Source organism: Morus notabilis, unplaced genomic scaffold (genome assembly GCF_000414095.1).
Source record: "Morus notabilis unplaced genomic scaffold, ASM41409v2 Scaffold456, whole genome shotgun sequence".
NCBI classification, from domain to species: domain Eukaryota; kingdom Viridiplantae; phylum Streptophyta; class Magnoliopsida; order Rosales; family Moraceae; genus Morus; species Morus notabilis.
In genome coordinates this window covers 52,798-67,797 of record NW_010367949.1, presented here as the reverse complement: position 1 = coordinate 67,797, position 15,000 = coordinate 52,798, and the positions used below count along the sequence as shown (strand labels likewise).

At 33.6% G+C, this 15,000-nt stretch overlaps 2 protein-coding genes across 2 annotated transcripts; both read right to left on the bottom strand.

The window, feature by feature from the left end:
• Nucleotides 1-1,733: 1,733 nt before the first annotated feature.
• On the bottom strand, nucleotides 1,734-5,744 carry LOC21397890 (pheophytinase, chloroplastic). The gene is made up of 6 exons (XM_010113929.2): nucleotides 5,323-5,744; nucleotides 4,422-4,533; nucleotides 4,070-4,163; nucleotides 3,395-3,572; nucleotides 3,229-3,298; nucleotides 1,734-2,220 (listed from the first exon to the last, which is right to left on the bottom strand). The coding sequence occupies exons 1-6, from the start codon at nucleotides 5,742-5,744 to the stop codon at nucleotides 1,909-1,911; spliced, it is 1,188 nt and encodes a 395-aa protein (XP_010112231.1). The 3' UTR covers nucleotides 1,734-1,908.
• Nucleotides 5,745-12,386: 6,642 nt separating this feature from the next.
• On the bottom strand, nucleotides 12,387-13,877 carry LOC112094601. The gene is made up of 2 exons (XM_024175976.1): nucleotides 12,837-13,877; nucleotides 12,387-12,530 (listed from the first exon to the last, which is right to left on the bottom strand). The coding sequence occupies exons 1-2, from the start codon at nucleotides 13,875-13,877 to the stop codon at nucleotides 12,387-12,389; spliced, it is 1,185 nt and encodes a 394-aa protein (XP_024031744.1).
• Nucleotides 13,878-15,000: the final 1,123 nt, after the last annotated feature.

Here is a 15,000-nt window from a genome sequence, read left to right as displayed (position 1 = left end):
ATGAGATTTCATTATCCTTGTTTGTTTTAGAACTTTATCATGATATATTTTATCTTCAGTTTCTCTATATCATTTTATTCCACATGAGGTCTAAGTAAGGGTACGTGCCTCATTCATATTTTTTTTTAAAAAAAAATTGCAGGATATATGCTTACATTAAAATTTATAGAAGTAAATGACTAATTTATTAATATAAAAGTTATTATACTTCTTCATTTTTTTAATTTTATCACTTTCTTGCTATTTTTTTTTTTTTTTATAAATCCAGAATTTATCAAGTTAGAATCACTTAAAAAAAAAGTACTAATTCTTAATATACTTGGTAAAACTTGGATTTACCAAGTTATGATTACTCTTTCAAAAATTGTATAAATTATAATGGTATCATGAATATACGTGATAAATTTAGGTAAATCTAAGATTACTAAGATTTACCAAGTTAGAATCACTTAAAAAAAAATAATACAAATTATGATTGTAAATCCTAAAAATATTTGATAAATTTAGGATTTAACAAGTTAGTATCATTTTTTTAAGAGCCGTACAAACTCTAATGATAAATTTTGAATATACACTATAATGACCCAGATTCTTAAACCGTTACTTACCATGACTTAAATGGAAAAACTTTATTTCTATTTTAAAACTCATTTCTTTTAAGTACTAAACCTTGGGATTTGTTTTTTTTTTTAAAAAAAAAAACCATTTGTAAAACATTATTCAAACCTAGACAAGATTGGAGTAGTGAAGTAGAAGTCTAATTAAGTACCTTGAGGTTACTGTAATATTACAGACCATAACAAATACCACAATTACTGACAGGGCATGTTTTAAATCTGTTTTCATGCACAAGATATCATAACATATTTGTAACTCAAAAGACTATTTACAACGCTTAATGAAAATGTTTTGCATGGCGATCCATACCCATCCTCCACCGTTAATCTCGTCTATCGTCAAGTCCACCAAAATTAAAAAGGCGTTTCACCTACAGTATGAACGAATTTTGAGCGATAGCCTAGCGAGAACAAATAATCCTCACAAAACAATTTCAAAACATAACTTTAGCAAATAAAGATGCATGGCCATTTATGCTTGATTATGGATATCCATTTATGCTTATTGGACCCTGTGCACGTACCCTTACTTGCGACCAATAAGGTGTCAGGGGAGCTATCCAAACGTTTCGTCCGCAGGCACACGGTCTACCTATTTAGGCTAGTTGACCTCCCCGTCGCCATGGAGCGGAGGAATTTAATCTCCCGTCCCCCAAGTCCGAAGGGCGGCACGGCACTTAAACTACCTTTTTATTACCGTGTTCTTTTACTTAGGTGAGCATGTGATTTATGATCATGTCACTTAAATATTCTCACGTAATTTAAATATTAAGATGCATCAATAGTAGAATATTTAATTAAAGGCATACTTAAGATTATTCTCATTCATCATCATATTCACCCTCATTTATGGCACAAAAGTACATTATTCAAATATTGAAAAGGACATACATAGCATCATGCTTGGAATTCAAATCACAAAGATTTATGAATTAAACTCTATTACAAGCTTAGTTCATTTAAAGAAAAATCAAAGATAAAAATAGATAAATGGAGGTAAAAGATAACTCAAAATTTTTATTTAATTTATGTCCTCTTTGAAAAAATTTCTAACTCTGCTAGTGCTTGTGTAACGACTGATCTCAAATGTAGAAGGCAAGTAATCAACAAGTCCCATGTCAATTCCTCCTCTTTATTTCCACAAAGTGTCAAGAAACTAAACAACAAAATATTTATCATAAATTTCAGCATCAAATCACAAGAGAAAATATGGTTTTTTTTTCTTTTTAAAATTATTATTTTCATGGTCTTACTAAGTGGAAGTAACTGATCAGAACCAAATCTTCTTCTGTCATGAAGAAGGAAGATGAGCCAACCATGGTAACAGCTTTTCATGGACTAATTCAGGCCTATCATCGTGGGGGCAATGCCCTACACCTTCCAAAACAAAGAGGCTTATATTTGGTAGCTTGTAAGGCAAGGAACTAAAGTATTTCCCAACAGGTCCATCAAGAGGAGTAAACGGATCTTGATTCCCCCACAAAACCAGAACAGGTATGGAGAGTTTTGGCATCAATTTTGCAGGGTTTGGCCCCGGAGGACCCGTCACTATAGAAACAAAAGCGTCCAGTGCCCCTTGGTCGAATGTCGGTTCGGTAATTATCTACATTGTTTCCAAGTCCATGAGAAGTTTCAAAAATTCATGTTCACATTCATGCTTATGTACAAAAGTAAAATACAGAGAAAATTATAACATGTATTTTATCAAGTTAGTGGCTTGGTATCTTATTATTAAGATAATACTATATCGGTACCTCATTTTTCAAAAGTGAAAGAAAAAACTTCCATTTAAACTTCTTTGCGCCTCTTTTTCATGTCTTTAAATGTCATTATGTCCTTTTAAAAAAACTCCATGTTAACTTCACTAGTAAAATTCTAAAAACAATTAGAAAAATCAATATATATATATATATATATATATATTGATTTTAAGAATGACGTGGGCTTTTATTTATTTTTATTTATATTTTTGTGGGAGAATGTAGTAGATAGCATATTTTTGAAACTAAATTAAGTAAACATTATATTTTAAAAGTATTTGAAATAAACAGTAGTTTACATGTTAAATGAATATTTTACAGTTAGTAAAAACATTTTTTTTTCATGCACATTTTCTTTTTATGACTTGTAAAAAAAAACTTTCTATGTAAATAAAGAGTTTTTTACTATGTAAGTTATTTTTTACCAGTCATAAATGAATCATTTACACGATAAATGATTCATTTACTACGCAAACTGCTATTTACTTCAAATAGTTTTAAAATATACTATTTACTTAATTTAATTTCAAAAATATACTATTTACTACAATTTTCCTATGTTTTTTTTTTTTATTTTCTTACTTTAACATGCCTTTAGAGTTTAGACTAAAAGGACAATATATATATATAAATATATATATCTATATATATTTTGTCTGTCCCAAAAAGAAGACCTTAAGTACCTGAGAGCATACCTTTTAAAGTACAAAGATCCTATTTGATATTGTCTAAATGCTGAAATACCAATGTAATCTGGTAATTTGATACCGACCCAATAATTTAATAAAATACAGGTTACCGGGATAATTTCTCTAAATAAAATGGAGAACCAAAAGGAGAAACAATGGTACCTCTACCAGTTCTTCATCCACAGATTCCTTATTTCCATAGACAGATAGCAACACGTTCCTCAGGTTTTCTCTGCGTTGGGAATATTGCATTATCAGAAATAATGTCCTCAAAACTTTGGATATCATGACCATTTTAATTTACTAGTAGAGTGAAATAGATCAATACCTCTGTTTGACACGCTCAAAGATAAAAGAAGCAATTCCTTGCTGCTTTAATAAAAAATCAATTAGCCAAAGCAAAGGTAACAATAGCTTGATTCTCCAGTCGTCAACAATCGCCTTATTGTTCATGCCACCGGCACAGTTTAGAAGCACAAGTCCACGAACTAGTGATTGGCTAGATTCTAGTTGGAGAAAAATAAATTGGATTAAGACAAAGGAAAAATCATATTGATAAAGATCAACTTGTGTAATTGAATATTTCAGCTTATTAAAAGAAGGGAAGGTTTTCTTTACTCTTTCTTAACCAACGGTAAGTTAAATTTACTTTATTTTGTGGAGCCTAATTATACTATACACTTTTTTAGATTGAGCTTGGGTGAACAAGCCCCCAAAGGTCAATTTTTAAGGTATTTTAGGTAGTTTTCCCCTAATTCTCATAATACGTAAGAAAATGATGAACGAGTTTTGTGATGAATAACATAGAGAATGAGGGAGGGTTTTTACAGAGAGTGGATTGGATTTTGCACTACTTTCTCGATCATTGTAACAATAATAATGTAGCAAATGAATATAGCTCTCCACTATAAATCCTGTGCGTGCTCTATTTATTTTTATTCTTCTTCTTGTTTTCTTATTGCTCTTAAATAGTAGGAATTAGGGCTTATAACTTGTAACATACCTGAGGCAGCAATTACACAAGCAAGGCTCCCAACAGAGTTCCCTACAAGGACTGTTGGCTTCCTAACAACTTCATCCAAGAAATCCAAGATTAACTGTTTAAAAAGATTCTTAATTAAGTCAGTAGGGAATTAATTGTGATAGATTATTGATCATATAGGCCCATTTAGTTCGCTGATTCGAGTTGAGATGTGATTTTATGTGAGAACTTTTTACTGTAGTAAAAAAGTTAAATATGACTGTTTCTGAGAGCTTTTTACTGTAGTAAAACTCAAATTTTAAATTCGAATCAGTGAAATGAATGAGACCTAACGTGTAATACAACTTTTTAAAGCTCCTACTATGAGCATTACCTGAGCCCATGTTTCCATTGTGTAAGCAAAGCCTGCCGGCTTATCTGAGGCACCAAATCCAAGAAGGTCAATGGCATAAACTGTGTTATTCTGCGATAACGTTCTAATATTCCTGATTGGATTTCAGTTTTTCAAGAATAACACACCAATTAGGCTGGCAATTTCTAGGGAGTCAAAACAATAATCAACATTCTAGAAGGCAACTGATGTTTGTGAATGGAGCAGTATTATTCATCCCAACCACTACTTATTGAGAGTGGGCCTCATAGGGTTGGACCATGCTCCCGTGGTAACCACGAAAAAACGACTTAGATGATTAAAATCATATCCAAAAAAAAAAAAAAAATGCAAAATAGAATTATTAACCTAAAACTTGAGGTTTAAACAGATGTTTTTATCAGACCCTGCCATATAGAATTGTCAAAATAATAGAGCACATATCAATTGTTATAACATGGTCAATACTATTGCTTAAAATAAAAAAAAAACTTGTTAATACTATTTATTCTCTTAGAATGAGCTGCTTTTCTTCATCTAATTAAAGAAATCAATTTTTATTTTAGGTACCCTTATATATAAATTTCACTTCTATTTTGTTGGGAGAAGAAATGGATATCATTTTGTTTTGTTCTTTTTTATTTTTTATTTTAAAGAGTTCCTACCGTTTACAAAAATTTTCCAATACGATATTAGAATTACTAAAGACTTGCGTATGATGTTTTAGGTGTTTAAAAAAAAAATGCACAGTTCTTTTTGTTTTTTTTTTCCTCCCAAAATAAACATTATCCATATGTGTTTGTGTTCGTGTGGTCATGAAGCTAAAACAGACAAATAGTGGATATGTGGAACAAATGGAACACGGCAATCAAGGAGCTACAAGAAAACGACAAACAAAACTAACCTTCTCCAGTGAGGAATGGAAGCACCAAAGCCATGAACAAGAAGCAAAGGAGGATTATTTGAATTCAAAGTAGTCGACTGATCTTCTTGAGAAGAATTATCATCAGCAGAAACAAAGTAATTTATTGAAAACTTGCCCTTCCAAAGCCACTTCTTGCACTTGTCTCTTATTTCTGCCACACCCGAAATCTCTGCAGTTTCTGCAGTGCTAGAACTGGACTTGGCGACCTTGTAATTGGAGGTGAAAAGAGTAGGAAAACATGCATTTCTCTTCTTACTATTAGTAGAAATACCAAGAAAATTGTTGCGACTTAAATTGTAGCTTTTTCTGAAGAACCTGAAGCTTGAGGTTCTCTCTTTCTTGTTCGGCTGATTCAACTGCAAATGCATCAGCAACCCACTCGAAAGCGAGTGGGCAGCCATTTTTTTTTTTTTAGTTTTCCTCTCTTTCTTCCTCCGTATAAAAATCAAAGAGGGTTAATTTTTCTATAGCATTAGAGAATAAAAATATTTTATAAATAATACTTGGTTTCTTTATCATTATTGCCGCGCACTAAATAGTAATTATCAAAAGTCGTAATTATAATTAAGAAATAGTTAATGAGAATATTATATTAAATATTTATCATGGTAAATTTTAAAACAACTGGTGGAAGACCATCTTCACTGCAATGTTAATGTCAAATGTATATTTAGCACTAAAAAGTGAGATAATGACACATTTGATGTGTAGTTTTCACTTGTGCTTAAATGTATAAATCAAATGCTAAGTTTTTCATATGCTATACTTGATAGTAATTTTACCATCAAACATAAATATGAAAAATTCAGTATAAGAAATAATTACACTGGAGAGTAGTTTCCTATTCAAATGCTAAAATTAGCATTAATGGCATACTAATTTAGCATTGTATTGGAGATGTACAAATCTTGAGAAAAAAAAAATCAAACCCAATGCTATGGAAACTAATATTATATATGAAATCCTTTTTTTAGTGGTATGAAAAAATTAAGGAAATTGGCTACATAATAAAAAATATTTAATATTGAAAATCTTTTAGCAATGATAAATTTAACAATATCATTTTTTTTAAATGATAGCAAAGGTAACCCAGTTCTATATTGTAGATCGCTTATGACTCACCACCTGCAACTTTTTTTATATATGAGATTATATTCCAAATCAAGTAAATACAAATAATACTATTAATTCATATGACCTCAAACCACAGGTAATCAAGACCGCCACAAACAATCGGTTCCACTAATAAACTTCGATGAAACGCTCAATAGGAATAGAAGTATACCGAGTTCTAAAAATGTACACCCAAATAGGTACACAAATGATCGAGCACATATGCGGCTCTTTTATAAAACCAGTACAATTGATGAAAAAATAGAATCCACCATTAGTAACACCTATAAAGGAAAGTTAACATATTATATAGGTATTGTTTTTTTGAAAAGTTAATTTATATGAGAGAAAATAATGTAGCCAAAAAAGTTGAATTTTAATTTTTGTGAGAGAAAAAATTGTAGCAAAAAGTTTGAATTGTGATTCGAAATGGTGAAATAAACGAAGCCTAAGTAACTTACTTGATTCAATGATAATTTAATTTACATTTATATTGACCCAATTCATAACGCCGCTTATTAATGAATTTTTCTCTTTTCTCCTTGTTCAAGGATGTAGGCATATTCCTAAACCACGTTACATCTCTACCGTTAGGAATGATATCCTAAAAGCATGAGATGTAATAAGGATTTTATAAGCGAATATGGAGAAGAAAATAATGTGTATATTATACTTCGGTAGATTTACAAAGTATACTTAAATACTAGTTACAGGGAAAAACTATTCTAGGAAAGACTAATAACTATGGAATGTTAATAACTGTACAAAATCAATCCTAATCGCTACTTTCCTAATCTTCTTCAATCATGCTCTTTGACCTAATCTTCTATGATCAGCCTAATTATCCCTAATATTCAGTATTGATACCGAATATCTCATTCTTCAACACTCCCCCTCAAGTTGGCTTGTATATGTCCTCCATAGCTAGCTTGCTTACTAGGAATTCGAACTATCTCTTCTATAGTCCTTTAGTATGTATATCAGCTGTTTGTTGAATGGTTGGTACATATGAAATGCATATTAGGCCACTCTCAATTTTTACTTTGATGAAGTGCTTGTCAACTTCAATGTGCTTTGTTATATCATGTAGAACTGGATTGTGAGCTATTGAACTGGTAGCCTTGTTGTCACAATACACCTTTATGGGAAGTGGAACCGAGATCTTCAAATCCTTAAATAGCCTTTTGATCCATATTACCTCAAAAATCCCGTGTGCTAGAGATCTGAATTCAGCCTCGACGCTACTTTTTGCTACTACACTTTGCTTTTTACTTCTCCGGATGACTAGGTTTCCTCCAACAAAAGTGTAATATCCTGAAGTTGATCGTCTATCAATCGTGCTTCCTGCTTAATCCGCATCTGTATAGACTTCAACTTGTAGATTATCACTATTTTTTAACATTAGTCCTATGCCAGGAGTTCCTTTTAAATACCTCAAAATCTTGTAGGCTGCATCAAAATGCTCTTATCCTAGTGAATGCATGAATTGACTTATCATACTTATGGCGAAGGCTATGTCAAGACAAGTATGTGACAAGTAGATTAATCTACATACCAATCGCTGAAATTTCTCCCTATCAATCACATCTTCTAGTTTTGCTGGAGTAAGTTTCAAGTTAGCTTCAATTGGAAGTAGTTTTGCATCCTAGAAGGCCTGTTTCACCGAGTAAATCAAGAATATACTGTAACGCCCTGAAGAATTAAATGAGATTAATTAAGGTAATTGAGATTATTAGTGTGCCTAATTTGGATTTATTAATTGAGTATTAATTAATAAATATTTCTGACACGCGTGAGTTTAAATAATTCTAAGGTATTTAAATTATTATCAGTAATTTATCTTAACCCAGAAGTGTGTATGGGCGCATTTCTAGACTGTTATTTTAAAATATTGTACACATGTCCTTTTCTTTTTCTTTTTCCTTTTCTTTTCTTTTTCCTTTTCTCTTTTTCTTCCTTTTCTCATTCCTTTCTCGTGCTCTCATTCTCACTCTCTCGCTATCTCTCTCTCTCTCCCTCTCTCTCATTTTTGTCCAAAATCAAACGGATCTTGAACCAAAAGAGAGTTTCAAAGAATTTTGAACGTCAAGAGAAAGATTCGAGGTAAGATTACTGAAAGCACCTCTCTTGAATCTCAAGTTTTTGAATTTCAAAACTTATTTTTGGTTCAAACCGGATATTGATGGTTTTTGAGTAAAACTAGGGTAGAAATTGGAGATCTTGGGTTCTTTGGACTTGTTTTAGGACCTAGAACCCAGATCTAGTGGTTGCCCCTTGAAATATTTTGATTTGGGACTGAGATTGCAAGTTTTTGGACTGGTTTCCACGAGCTTCTCTCCCGCAGTTGGTGCCACCGGTCGACCGGATCACATGGTAACCGGTCGACCGGTGTGGTCGACTGGATTGTATTGGCCTGACTGGTCGACCTGTCCAGTCGACCGGATTGCACACCACCAGTCGACTGGTGGTGATGCACTGTTATGTCACCGGTCGACCGGTTGACATGGGGTTTGACCATATTTGGCCTGAAATTGCTGTTTTGACCCCTGTTTTCGGGGAGAACCCAAATTAGCTTCATTTGGGGACTTGAGATGAATGGATTAGCATCTTTAATCCTTGTTTTGAGATTGAAAACCCTTGGAATGATATTTTGAAACATGAAAATGGATTAGGGCACACTAATTGGAAATATTGGTACATGCTTGAGATCGGATTGCTTTAGGAATGAGAATTGATCCTAAAGTGTTGTCTTGTATCAGTGATCGCTGAGGATTCAGGCTGAAGGAGCTTGAGGAAGCGGAAGCTGAAAAAGGGCAACGCTAGTCCCAGGTTTGATAGTGCGAGGTATGATTTCTATCCATTTTCCTTGTGAGCCTGTTTTCAAAAAGGATTTCGTCCTTGGAAATGTTTTAAAGAAATGGGTTGGTTTGTGAAAGAAAAACTCTTTGAAAACCATGGCTTGTGTAGTTTATGGAATCCATGGCTTGTCCTATCCATGGAATCCATAGCTTGTCCAGTCATGAAACCTTATGGCTTGCCCAGTCATAGGGCCCGCGGCTTGAGTAGTTCGTGGGGTCATAATAACGATTTCAGAAAGTTAATAAATGATTTCTTAAATTGTGAACTGGTAAGAGAGTCTATTGTTATAAGCCTAGATAGGATGCATATAGTGCATCCTCGGGGGCAGAACCTGAAACTTGGTCCGGGTAGGCGAGACACTTGGTTAGGTAAGTAATTTGTACTAATTACTTGCTGAAGCCTGTAATACAGTTATTTTCAGTTATATTTTCCTTTGAGAAAAAGGATGTGAGGTTCCGGCTATCTGTTGGAACTGAATGTCTATTTATTCATTTACCCATTTATTTATTTACTCGCACATTTATATGTTCATTTACTTTTAAGTCATTTCAAATTATATCCTACTGGGCATTTCGCTCACGTTTTATGTTTTAAATGTGTTAAACCCCTCCCAGGAGATTCTAGGAGCGGTGCACAGTAGCTGGATATTTGCTACGGAGCAGCTGAGTTGTGCTGCTGTTGGAATCAAGTGAGGATTATGATCATCCTCTGGAATAAAATGTAAGGAATTGAGAATTCTGTAAACTCTTGAAATATTTGGATTAACTAGACTGTGGTTGATGTCTGTTGTAATGATTATTTACATGTGCATGTATGTACGATACTGTATGTCCTGTGGGTGGAGCCCTGTGTGTTGTCAGAGGCTCGGGGTTCTATAATTTATTTATATTTTAATGCAGTTAAGTGGGGCTCGTCTGGGAATCTGCTTTATTAACCCCTAATCGAGCTCCACGTCACCACCCCGTTTGGGGGGCGTGACATATACTTTCTTTGATTTACAACAATTCCTGCTTTCGATCTTAAAAATTCCATACCAAGAAAGTATTTTAGTGTCCCCAGGTCTTTGTTCTCGAAGTCTTCTACCAGTTTTTCTTTAGTCTAGTCATTTCTTCAAAGTCATCACTTGTTAAAATAATGTCATCTACATAAACAATTAGAATTGCAATTTTTCCACCTTCTGAGTATTTGTAGAACGTGGTATGGTCTGCTTGGCTTTGGTAATAACCATGGTATTTTACAGCCTTTCCAAAGCGTTCAAACCACGCCTTTGGAGACTGTTTAAGACCATATAAGGACTTCTTGAGTCCGTAGACATTGTCTTGGCCAAAAAACTTTTCAAATCCAAGAGGTAGACTCATAAACACCTATTCTTCCAAATTGCCATTTAGAAAGGCATTCTTCACATCTAACTAGTATACCATAAGTTTGAGTGAACCCTTTAGCCACAAGTCTCGCCTTGTATCTCTCTACACTTCCATCAGCCTTGCATTTTACAGTAAATACCTATTTACAATCGACTGTTTTTTTTTGCCTCTTGGTAAATCCTCAATCACCCAAGTTTCACTTTTCTTCAGAGCATGCATCTCTTCCATCACTGTTGATTTCCAATCGAGATTATCAAGTGGTTCTTGGATGTTTCTCAGGACAAACAAGTCAGAGATTCTAGATGTATAGGCCTTATGTTTAGGAGAAAGTTTGTCATAGGACAAATATTTGGCTATTGGGTAATTAGTGCAAGAACATTTTCCTTTTCTAAAGGCTATAGGAATATCAAGATCATAAGGTTCTTGTATGAGAGACTCATTAGGAATAGTCACATTAGTTGATTCTAAGGAAGTATTATTATGTAAAAGGGTGTCTAGAGTACCTGGAGTGTTTACAGGTTCGTTACTCAGAGCCTCAGATTGAGCTTGCACCAAGGGAATAGTAGGCTCTTTACTATTTTTCTTATTCTTTCTCCTTGAGTAAACTTAAAGCTCTAAGTTACTATTATTAGGAATAGTTGGTAGTATTTCTCCCCCTGTCGAAGTATCAACAATGCTTAGCAAAATAGATTTAGGAGCATTATTATCATGAATAATTAGAAGAACAATATCCTTATCATTAGGTGGTGTATCATAATTTTAGGTAAAGAAGTAGAAGTAGGAATAACATCCTAAAAGTTTTCTTCTTCAATAGTTTCTCCCCCTGAAGGAAATTTTTTTTGAAAGTAAGGTTGATGTTCAAGAAAGGAAACATCCATAGTTACAAATATTTTCTGAGTTATCAAATTAAAACATTTATACCCCATTTTATTTGGAGTGTAGCCTATAAATACACATTTTTCAGCCCTTGGATCAAGTTTAGACCGCCCCATACTAGGTAAATGAATATAAGCGGTATAGCCAAAAATTTTAAGGGGCAGATCCGACTGAATATGAATAGAGGAAATTTTTTTTTTAGACTTTCAAGAGGAATACTATAGTTTAAAACTCGAGTAGGCATCTTGTTAATTAGATAAGCTATTGTTAAAATTGCATCACCCCAAAGATATTTAAGAATCTTCATTGAAAACATAATGGCACGAGAGACTTCAAGTAAATGTTTATTTTTTCGCTCAGCAATACCATTTTACTGAGGTGTGTCAACATAAGTAGATTGGTGATGAATCCCTTTTTCCCTTAAAAAACTTCAAAGGATTTCATTAAAATATTCAGTGCCATTATCAGTGTGCAAAATTCCTATTTTAGTTTGAAATTGAGTTTCAACCATTGTATAAAAATTTTTGAACAAATTCTTAACCTCAGATTTTTCACTAATTAAATAGATCCAACATAAACGAGTATGATCATCAATAAAAGTTACAAACCATTTCCTACCGGAGAGAGTTTTGATCTTTGAAGGACCCCAAATATCATTGTGAATTAAATAGAATGGTTTTGAGCTTGATAAGGTTTTGAAGAAAAAGTAGTTCTCTGACTTTTCGATAAGATGCAATTCTCACAATAAAGTTTTGAATAATCCACACCACGAAATAACATAGGAAATAATGTTTTTAGATAGGGAAAATTAGGATGTCCTAGTCTATAGTCCTAAAGCATTATTTGATCCTTAACAGGAATAGAACTAATACTACTTAAGCCTTGAGCTTTTTTATTCTTGGAGTATCCATCTTCTAAATAGTAAAAGCCATCTATCACCTTAGCACTACCAATCGTCTTCCCCGAGTTCCTCTCCTGAAACACATAATGGGATTCAAAAAAGGAAAGATGACAATTAGAATCCTTAGAAAATTTGCTCACTGATAGAAGGTTACATGCAAGTTTAGGTACATGGAAAATAGATTTGAGTGATAAGGCATTAGATAATTTTATCAAACCTTTGCCGGCAATGGGAGAAAAAGATCCATCTACTATACGAATTTTTTCATGGCCAGAACACGAAGTATAAGTATGCAACAAATGGGAAAAGCTTGTCATAGGGTCAAAGGCTCCTGAATCTATTATCCAAGGAGTAGAATATGAAAAACAAGATAAGGGCACCGATTCTCTACCTGATTGAGCAAGAGAAGCACTAGGAGTAGCCGATAATCTTGAGTTAGATTTCAGCATCTTAAGGATTTGATCAACATGCTCCTTGCTAAAGGGAATAGCCGTGGCTTCATGTGCAGCAGGTGAGAAATTGAATCTGCCTTCATGTTTGCCTTTCCAATTTGCTGGTTTCCCGTGAAGCTTCCAGCACATTTCATGCATATGGCGTGGCTTGTTGCAGTGATCACACCATACACGAGGTTTCTCTTCAGATTTTTGAGGGTTGAAATGGCTAGCATGTGCCTTGGCAGTGGCAAAGGCAGAGTTCTCAACATTTTGGCCTGGTATTTTCTTGCCAAGCATGACAAGTCTATGACTTTCTTCTCTACGAACCTTAGAAAAGACTTCTCCAAGGGATGTAAGGGGTTGTCTGCCGATTATTCTCCCTCTAACCTTATCAAACTCAACATTGAGTCCAATAAGAAATTTGAAAATACGATTATCCTCCACAATTTTCTTATAATGATTGCAATCCTTAGGAGATTTCCACTCATAATCACTGAATAGGTCTAGATCCTGCCACAAGGGTCTCAGAGAATTAAAATATTTTGTGACACTTCCCTCACCTTGGCAGATTTCTCTAAGTTTCAGTGTTAATTCATACACTGGGGACTGATTTCTCAAGTCTGAATATATTTGATTGATATTGTCCCAAAGCTTCTTAGCAGTGTGGTAACACATGTAGTTGGAGCTAATTTCTTCCTCCATGGAATTCACCAACCACGTCATCACCATGGAGTTTTCTGCATCCCAAGTTGGATGAGAAGGATCTTCCTGGGTAGGTTCCTTCTTTTCTCCTGTCAAGTAGCCAATCTTCCCTCTCCTGCGGATGTACATGCGTACAGACTGAGACCAGCGCAGGAAATTTTCTCCATTCAAACGTATTGTAGTGATCTGGATAAAATGGGAATCATGTGTAGGAACATGTGGCCTGGATGAATCAATTTCAATGGTTTTTGACTGGTTCACAGAGGTGTTTGTGGACTCTGACATAGTTTCAGACATTATGGAAGGATGGCTGGGACGACTAGGGTTCAAAAGACTTCTAGGGTTGTAAGAGGACGACTAAGGTTAAGAGAATTAAAAGGATCAACGTTCTGATACCATATAAGCGAATATGGAGAGGAAAATAATGTGTATATTATACTTGGGTAGATTTACAAAGTATACTTAAATACTAGTTACAGGGAAAAACTATTCTAGGAAAGACTAATAACTATGGAATGTTAATAACTGTACAAAATCAATCCTAATCGCTACTTTCCTAATCTTCTTCAATCATGCTCTTTGACCTAATCTTCTATGATCAGCCTAATTATCCCTAATATTCGGCATCGATACCGAATATCTCCTTCTTCAACAGATTTTATTAATTACTTAATAAAGTAGAAATTTTATTTTTTATGTGCATGTATATTTTATATTTGCTTTGTGAGTATCATCGAAAATTGCACGACTATTTATGTGACCTTAAATATTGGGTATAAGTGTTATATATTAGAGCATAATATTTAAGGATAATGAATTTAATTAAATTTTAGAATCTTTAATTAAAACATTATTAATACATGTCATTCTTATTAAGAATGGAACGAGCTTATCCGCATCGTTGATATGGAGGATATCGAATGAGTGTATATTACATAATGAGATTATTGAGACTAGACACAATATGAACTTCTACTAATTTTCGTTAACTATAAAAATTCTAATTTAGCTTATCGATGGTCATATATAAAATGATCTTAATCTTGAGTTATTAGCAGACTCCTATTTATAGATTCATGTCTTTTGACTAATTACTTAGTATGGATTTCAAGATTACTAAATCCTATTACTTGTATCTTGCAGACATGATGAAAAAAGTAGCCAGGAATGTTAATATCACGAGATAAAATTCATTCATTCTTATATATAATTCCCTTAAGGGTTGATTCGGTATTAGAAAATGTAATGAGCTTGGTTCATGAATTTGTTTCATGAACCAAATTTCACCAAATTTATTCATTAGAGGATCAATGGTACTCAAGAATAAAGATGTAATTAGAGAGGTTGATGGATTTCACCAAACTTTGATTATGAATTGTTTATTGAGGATCGATCTATATGAAGTGGC